We start from the raw sequence: 9,258 nt of genomic DNA on the forward strand, positions 1-9,258 counted from the left end.
GCGCGCGTGCGTGCGCGCGCGTGTGTGTGTGTGCGTGCGCGTGTGCGTGCGCGTGTGTGTATGACGTAACACGCCATCTACGTGTAATCACACTGTATGACGTAGCAAAACTGAACCATAATTGAGCATAAACGCCCTAAACGCCCAGTCGTGCGCGATGCATGCCACCGTGTTTGTTTACCGTCGTCCGAGGATGGCTATACGAGCAGCTCGTTCACACGCATGCGCGGGCGGCAGTATATGCGCAGTCTCTGCCTTTAGGGCAATAATTCTCCCTCGTCGCGGTCCGTCTCTCACATCGCTCATGCAAATCATGGATGCATTGCATGCTAACGGGAAGGTTATTGTTTGACCGATGGATGACCCTAACCACACGCCAGCTATAGTTCGTGACCGCAAGGAAAGAGTTACATGCTGCTAGCACTAATCGAAATAGTTAGAAACTACTATACATACTATCAAGACCTAATAAATACTTATAATACTGCTGCTATAATAAATAGGTAGTTATTAGCTCTTGACACTACTATAGACATCAAGAATACATAATGGAAGATTATGTACTCCCCCATTATATACTTTTGATAGACATGTTACGTAGAAATTATTGTAGATGTCCAATTCGAAAGGTATACAATACGGTACATTACGATACACCACGATACACTGCGTGCGATTTTATACGCTATAGTCATCGTTACTTAGCCTTTGCTGGAATTAAAAGGTATATATACGTCTGTTTATGTACACGTATATATATATTATATATATATATATATTATTTATATATATATATATATTTATATATATATATATATAGATTACATATATATACGCGCGCGCGTGGGTGTTTACTGGCCAACACTACCACGTGTGTTGTTGCTGGGTGAATTTGGGTTTATTATTAACCGACTATTAAACGACCCTGTTTACTGCTTACAACTACAACTGTCTACCTATTTTACTGTTTGAAATCAGGCGACAAAACGAACGACCGTCACGCGCTCGTGCATGGACCGACTGACATGAAAAGCGCAACACGACATTCCGGATCTTCTTGTGTTGATGAAATTCGAATCATTCAATTTGTGTGCGTTTGCGTGTGTGCGTGAGTTTGTGCGTCAGTGTGTGCGTCAGTGTGTGCGTGAGTGTGTGCGTGAGTGCGTGCGTGAGTGTGTGCGTGAGTGTATGCGTGCGTGTGCGCGTGCGTGTGTGCGTGCGCAGGAGTTTTGTTTACGCTATATAGCAGCAGGCGGAAGCTAAGTGTGGTCGTGTGGTTGGACTGCATGACAGGTATATACACGCCGTCAGCTAGCTAACATGGAATGATAGGCGACAGGTATGTCACACCTGTATGTACACGCTGTCAGCTAGCTAACATGGAATGATAGGCGACAGGTATGTCAGGCCTGTATGTACACGCTGTCATCTAGCTAACATGGAATGATAGGCGACAGGTATGTCAAGTGATAGCTTCCTGCATTAATTACTATTAGTGCATCACATGATAAATCGTTGAAATTCTATTGGATAACGTCGCAGGTACTATGAAACTATTTAATATTGCTTGCGCGACGCATTGTTATCAGGGTTCGACACTAACGCTAGTCCGTTAGTCCGAGACTAGTAAAAAATCAGAAGGACTAGTAGATTCCCATAGCAGTTAGTCCGGCGGGACTAGTTATATTTTCCCCGTCCCTCACCGTCCCAATTTCCCATCGATTTTACCGGCGGCAGCATCACTCATCCAAGATCCAAAGTGCTATATATAACTCGTCCCCATTAACAAGTTTTCCCTGTTAGACGTGCTAGTACAAGTAGATGCTAGCACGCTCTGCACGCTCTAAGCAAGCTACTAGACCCTACGGCAGTACAAACATTGTTAAACAATGGGGCCATGAACCCAGTCACCAGAACCAGAACCAGAACAGGGGAACGACAGTAGCTGTTGACATAGAACAAACGGTCTGATTGTAGAAATGACGCAACTAATCAGTTATGTACGTTCTCATAGCGAGGTATTTACATCGCAACCACATCGCATGCGTGTGTTACTTGAAGCAGTCGATACAAATAGTAGTGAAGCTAATAGTATAACTACTAACATCAAGGTTGTTATGTGGAAGTATTTGGACGGCGCTCGCCCTCCACCTTCCAAACGTAAATCGCAGGAGGAGAAAATAGATGGCCAGCGTGTCTATGATAAGACGAAAAGGATGCGTGCGTTCCAGCCAGCGTGGAAATCGTCATACCCGTGGCTAGAGTATGACCCAGCCAAGGGTATGACTTGTGGTGCAGGCTGTATGTCTGGTAGTTTTTTCACCGGCACTACAAACTATCGTTTGGAAACCGTTAAACTTAAAGCACATGATGCTTCCGAGGGGCACAGAAAGATCCTAGCAAAAAGAAATGCAAGGACCATGCCTGTTCACGAAACAGTGGGGGCCCAAGTGACCCAGAACTGAGATTGAAATGGTGTGTGGCGATCAAAAGAGGTGATAAAAGTGCACACGCACGCACACACGTGTACGTGCACACGCACGCACACACGCACGCACGTGTACGTGCACACGCACCCACGCACGCGCGCACGTGTACGTGCACACGTACGCCCGCACGCACGTGTACGTGCACACGCACGCGCACACGCACGCACGCACGCACACACGTGTTTGGCCCACGCATGCACATACACGCACACGCACGCACGTGTACGTGCACACGCACGCGTCTACGTGCACACGCACCCACGCACGCACGCACGTGTACGTGTACGTGCAGATCAGCTTTCCTCCCAGATGTCTTTGCACCTCTACTTTGCAACTCTGATTTCAATTCATTTACGGTTTTCCCTTCGTAACTAGACGCCATTGTTTAGCAGTGATACCGGACAGTGCACGCGCGCCATCTATCCAGCGATTAGTAAATGGCGAACCCCATTAGAAATGCACATGCTATTGGAAAAAACGGCAGGCCCTACACCGATTACGTCAAGCTGTGCCAGCTTGACAAGGCCAAGGGGTTAGATGTCGGCAGCACTTACCTCACCGACAAGGTAGCCGATACAAGGCGCCGGGAACAGTTTGTAGCTATAAATGCGGCCAAATTCCTTGCTGTGATAAGTGATGGATCCACAGATTCCTCATCAAAGGAGGCCGACATTTTATTTTTGAATTAAAATGTTATTTAATTTAAATTTTAATCTTATGATCCATATCAAAGTTACATGTATTTTATACAATTGAATGTCTTTTACAAAACCTTTCTGGGGGACACCCCTTGTACCCTGGGAGAGACCCCCTGTACTCCCTAGCAGAAGGGGGGCTCCACCCTCCTACCCCACCTACCTCCTGGCAAATCACAATACTCGTCGCTCTGCGCCTAGTAAGAGTCCTTCGGCAGGACTAGTAGAATCTTGGAAGGACTAGTACATTTTTTCTTTTACTAGTCCTGTGGACTAATGAACTAAAATGGTTAGTGTCTAACCCTGATTATTATAACGCATTTTTTTAATACAAATTGAAATTGTTCGTTTAAGAAACATTGTCTTATTCACTTCATATTTGCCGAGTAGATTGCAAAGTCATGTGATGCACTAAAACATTAATGCCTGTTGTTGGGGGCACTATGAGAGCATAGTGCCCCAACAACAGGCATTAATATATAAATATGATTAATATCTCTATGTTGCTTTACAGGTTATAAGAGTGGCGTGTCTTCTATCCTTCTCATCCCTAATGTGTGGCTGTTGATTTCCTTATATAGCTTCTAGGAGAGCTACTGCTAGATAGGCATAACTTCACGATCATGAAGAAGTACATCAGCAATCCAGAAAACCTCAAGATGATGATGAACATGCTGAGAGAGAAAAGTAAAAACATACAATTCGAAGCCTTCCACGTATTCAAGGTTTGTAAATAAAAACGCGTCTATCTCTTCTCTCCACACGTAACGATTGTTAACTGTTCAAATAATGAGTAAGCTAGATGACTTGACGAACGAGTCGTGAGTTGACATTCATTAAATCATCGTAGACTACTACCGCACTCGCTGCAGTTGCTAAAAACATTCTCCTGGTTTTCTTGCTATATATATATACAGTCAACCCGGTGTAAGAGCGAGAGAGGGAGAGAGAGAGAGAGAGAGAGCGAGAGAGAGAGAGAGAGTGGAAACGGAGACAGAGGGAGAGAGAGATAGAGATAGAGAGAGCCCGAGAGAGGAGAGAAGAGAGGAGAGAGAGCGGAGAGAGCGAGAGAGAGAGAGAGAGAGAGAGCCGCAGATAGACGAGAAGAGAAGAGATGGGAGGAGAGAGAGGAGAGAGAGGGAGAGATAGAGATAGAGATTTAGAGAGAGAGAGAGAGCGCGGCGGAGCCTGTAGCATATTACGGCTAGGTTTTACAGGGCGAAGCAATAGCTGCGCAAGAACAGGAACTTAAAACAGCAGAAATTCCCCCCCCCCCACACACACCACCCTCCTCATAGCTACCACACCTATCTCTGCGCCGATCTATCTATCTATCTATTCGTATCTCATCTATCTAGCTATCTATCTATCTACTCTTCTATCTATCTTATCGATCTATCTATATCATATCTATTCTATCTATCTATGCTATCTATCTATCTAATTAGTATCTATCCACCTATCTATCTATCTAGGTTATCTATCTATTATCTATCTATGCTATTATCTATATATATATATAGATATAGATATATATATCTACCATAGATATATATAAATGATATTTATATATACTATTATAGTAATATAGATATATATACTTATATATAGATCATCAACTTATTTACCTTCTTTACCCATCTTATCTACCACGCCCTATTTATCGTTGAGAAAGGTAATTTAGCTTAGTGTGTGCTGTTAGCATTTCAAGCACGTAATATCATCTCCTGGCTAAATATCATCTCCTGATACATGCATAATATCATCTCCTGGTAATTTCATCTCCTGGTAATATCTCTGCTTATGATAAGCAGGCGTAACAGCTAGAGCTGCGCTCTTGTTGTGGTGTCTGTGCGCGTCGTGGCGATTGTTGCGTAGTCTGTGCCGGCTCGCGTGCGTGCGTGCGAGCAATGCGTGCGTCTGTGTGCTGTGTGTGTGTGTGTGTGTGTGTGTGTGTTGGTGTGTGTGTGGGTGTGTGTGTGTACCATACCTACAGATGTGAGAGTACTATGCTAGAGCCAGAGACCCAAGGAAGTAAGGTGGTCAAGCGCTAGTATACGTCCGGATTTTTCGCCGGTAGCGCAGTGATAACTGTGTTAGAAGCCAGGCTTATAGCCTACAGGCGGTTCGCAGCATTACACACCACATGCACCACACACACAGCACACACACACACACACACACACACACACACACACACACACAACACACAATACACACACACACACCACACACACACACACACAGGCACGCACACACACACACACACACACACACACACACACACACACACACACGAGGCACGCACGACAACACACACACCACACACACACACACACACACGCAGGACGCACACGCACTACTGCGCGCGCACACGACACACGCCACGCCGCACGCACGCACACACACACACACACGCACCACCACCACGCACGCACGCACACACACGCACGCACGCACACACACACACGGCAGTTCACGCGACATCGCACTAACAAGTTCAGACAGAGACTTCCTCAAACCCAGCAGCTGTAGCGCAGCACGCACGCCCCGCGTCTATGTTACAGCGTGATTACACGGTCAGCAAAGATTATTGTCAAGCGAAGTCTCACATTATTATTATTTTTTTAAAAATTGTGTCTTACATATATATACATCAGGAGTTAATAGAGACAAAGATAATTTGTCTTTATTAACTCCTGATATACATGTATACGCGTCTACAAACATTAATATTTTCAGAATATCTATATATACAGCAAAGCATTCATCACGTGTTTACCGTGTTTCTGTTCGGTCCATTCTATCCATCCGTTCCTCTATCCCCTCCCTCCAATCCGTCGGTCCGTCCATCAATACGTCCCTCGATCCCTCCCTCCGTCCGTCCGTCAATTCTTACGTCTCCCTCCCTCCCTCTTCCTTCCCTTCCTTTCTGCCTCCCCTCCTCCCTCGCGTCCGTCTTCCGTCCCATTCTTACGTTCTCCTCCCTCCCTCTTCCTTCCCTCCCTTTCTGTCTCCCCACCCTCCCTCCTCTCCTCCGCTCCAGTCCGTCCATCTTACTCTCCCTCCCTCCCTCTTCCGTTCCCTCCCTTCTCCCTCTTCCTTCCCTCTCTTTCCTGCGTCCCCTCCCTCCCTCCCTCTTCCTTCCTTCCCTTCCTGGCTCCCCTTCCTCCGCACGTGCCTTACCTGAGGTTGTCTTTGTGTGTCGCGTGTCGTGCACACGCACGTGTCGAGCTTTCTGCTCCAGTGTGCGGATACATGGTCGCATCTCCGTGTTGTTCTCTTTGGCTCCCAGGAACTCGTAGAAAACCTTTTGTACCACTTAGACGGTCGAGATTTCGATGTGCATCAAGTTGACATTGTATTCCTGTGACACCATATTTGTTGTTTGGTGTTCAACAAACAACAAACAACAAAACAACCAACAAACAACAACGACGACGACGACGACGACGATCGATGACATCTAACAATAGTAAACAACATTCCACAACAATCATCCATCAACAACAGCAACAACAACAACAACAACAACAACAAACAACAACGACAGACGACAACGACGAGACGACGACGCGACGACGACCAACGACGCCGGACGACGACAGACGACGGACGAGCGACTACAACAACAACAATAACTAAGAATTCAAACGTAGAAACTTAGACATAACAGTCATATAGGATGTGTTCTTAATACAGATTGAGCCCAATACTAACTTATACAGTTAAAATATTCACGTGCAACCACTAATATATCTAAACGAAAAAATTAGCTGTTTTTTGTTTGATATACATGAACACGAAACTTGAAGCATGAATGCAAACGCACGAAACGAACACAAACCTCGAATATTTTGAGTGCCTTGCATTATCCGATTCCTTCCTTAGGGCAGGAATATCAGCGTTTGCTGCGCTCTCCTTATCTCGCCTTCGCGAATCTTCCTTCCTTTCTCGCTTTCATGTGAACCGCTCCCGCAGTCATCTGCTAGGATCAACGATATATACTATTTGGTTTATACCAGCAATGATGCGAGTTATATAGTAACGTGCGTGAACTTACTGATGTATGCGACAGTAACTTGATTATATGAGTATGGATATACGATTACTGAGTATGCGAGTATTGATATATGAGTATTGATATACGATTACTGAGTATGCGAGTATTGCTATATGAGTATTGATATACGATTACTGAGTATGCGGGTATTCGATTATATAGACGCGGGTGAGCATTTCTTACCTACTATGTTTTAAGCTGTATACTATGGCGTATGAATGTTACTATTACTAACTCTTCACTCTTACGTTTCGTACACGGCTTTTGCACACTAACAAGCGCACGCACGCACGCACGCACGCACGCACGCACACTAACAAGCACACGCACGCGTACACGCGCATATATATATATACACACGCACCCACACGCACGCACGCACGCACGGACGCACGGATGCGTGAACGAACGTACTAAAACACACACGCACGCACGGACGCATGCACGCACGCACACCCTTCCGTTGATACTCACATCGGATGTGTTCTGAGATTATTATGATGAACGTCATTTGATTTATTCGCGGTGATTAGATCGATTCTTTACGTTAGCTGTTATAGTCGCCGTGGCACTCACTTTCGCACGCCGCCGCAGCTATCGCATTCAAAACAGCTTCAAGGCCGCCCGTCTCTTCACTCACAAGCGGCCATCAGGGGAGCGCCGAGCAGAGTTAAAAGATGTCAACAACACAACAACCGTAATACAACGTCACAAGGACCTTGATGTATGTGCATGCCACGCACGCACTCACGCACTCACCACACACACACACGTAGGGCACGTCGGGTACAGCGTGCGAATGGTTATAATCATCATCACTCCTGTATTACTTGCGCGTGCACTGTGATACTGGCTTAAACTTCGCTACACCGTTACACTGTATATACGTTTGTTACTTTACACAGGCTGTACTGCTTACACTGTTTACACTGTCGATATATTGATACACTGTGATTACTGTTTACCACTGTGTTGCTGATACACTGTGAATACTGGTTGTACACTGTGATGATACTCTTACACTGCGAATACTCTTTACTATTACATCTATGTTGCTGCCTATGCACAGTGTTACTGTATCGTTTGCCTAGCTGACACCAAACCGTCGCGAACACACGACGCTCGACACAACGCTGACACTGGCGCTGCCTACACACACATTAGATATATATTAGGGCGTGACGGCAGCGCGGTGATGAAACACTGACGGGATGTTAACATACAGGGAGGCACCAGTTGTTTTTAAGTGGAGTGTTTACTGTTAGTATTTACCTGTATTATCCCTCCCCCGCAAACTAGCGGAAAATGCGATTATGGACAAACCATACACCTGTTGTGTTGACCCTCGGATCGGTCTTAGTTTGGTGATGTGAAAGTTATGTCGGCCTTGCCTCGATGTGGTTATGTGCGGCATCACTAAACAACGTTTTTTTGTTATATCTCACCTTATGCTGCGATTTATATGAAGACGCAGCGCTCTCTTTTGCACATCGTTTTTATCAGTTTAGTATTAGCTGGGGATATGGTGTCGATGAATAGACGTAGATGCATCATTATAGAAATTAAGAGACCAGAAAATATTTCTCACCTTCGATTAGTTCTAGCGGAAACGTGAGTGCTTCAAACGATGCAACAAACGTGAAGTAGAAGAGAGCAGCGAAAGGGTTGCGTGAAAGGTAATCTAGTAAGGTTTGAATCTAAGTGTGGAATAATCTTGGATACGCACGAAACAAAGTAGTAGATTTTTTTTTTTACAACAAATTTCGTCTAATAGAATTTTTCTATTGAACCTAACCCTATTAATGATTTTTGTTTCAGAACGGAGTAAAATCCTTCATATACGGTCTTTTGTTTTACTGGTCTCTTCAAACGCACCTTACTACTTTTACTCATCAGCAGAGCGTCCATGACATTACCACACACACACACACAGCACCACACACACACACACACACACACCACACACTACACACACACACACACACCACGCACACAACACAACACGCAAACA

General features: G+C 45.2%; 1 protein-coding gene across 1 annotated transcript in view; it reads left to right on the forward strand.

Moving 5' to 3' along the window:
* Positions 1-3,765: 3,765 nt before the first annotated feature.
* The window catches only part of LOC106812260 (protein Mo25-like), a gene marked incomplete at its 5' end in the record, with an annotated part of 17,649 nt that continues 12,156 nt past the window's right edge, over positions 3,766-9,258 (forward strand). Inside the window, 1 exon segment of the mRNA XM_014816089.1 lies at positions 3,766-3,909. Within this exon segment, the coding sequence (XP_014671575.1) occupies positions 3,766-3,909 (144 nt within the window).

This window comes from Priapulus caudatus, unplaced genomic scaffold (assembly GCF_000485595.1).
Source record: "Priapulus caudatus unplaced genomic scaffold, Priapulus_caudatus-5.0.1 Scaffold627, whole genome shotgun sequence".
In the NCBI taxonomy this organism is placed as follows: domain Eukaryota; kingdom Metazoa; phylum Priapulida; class Priapulimorpha; order Priapulimorphida; family Priapulidae; genus Priapulus; species Priapulus caudatus.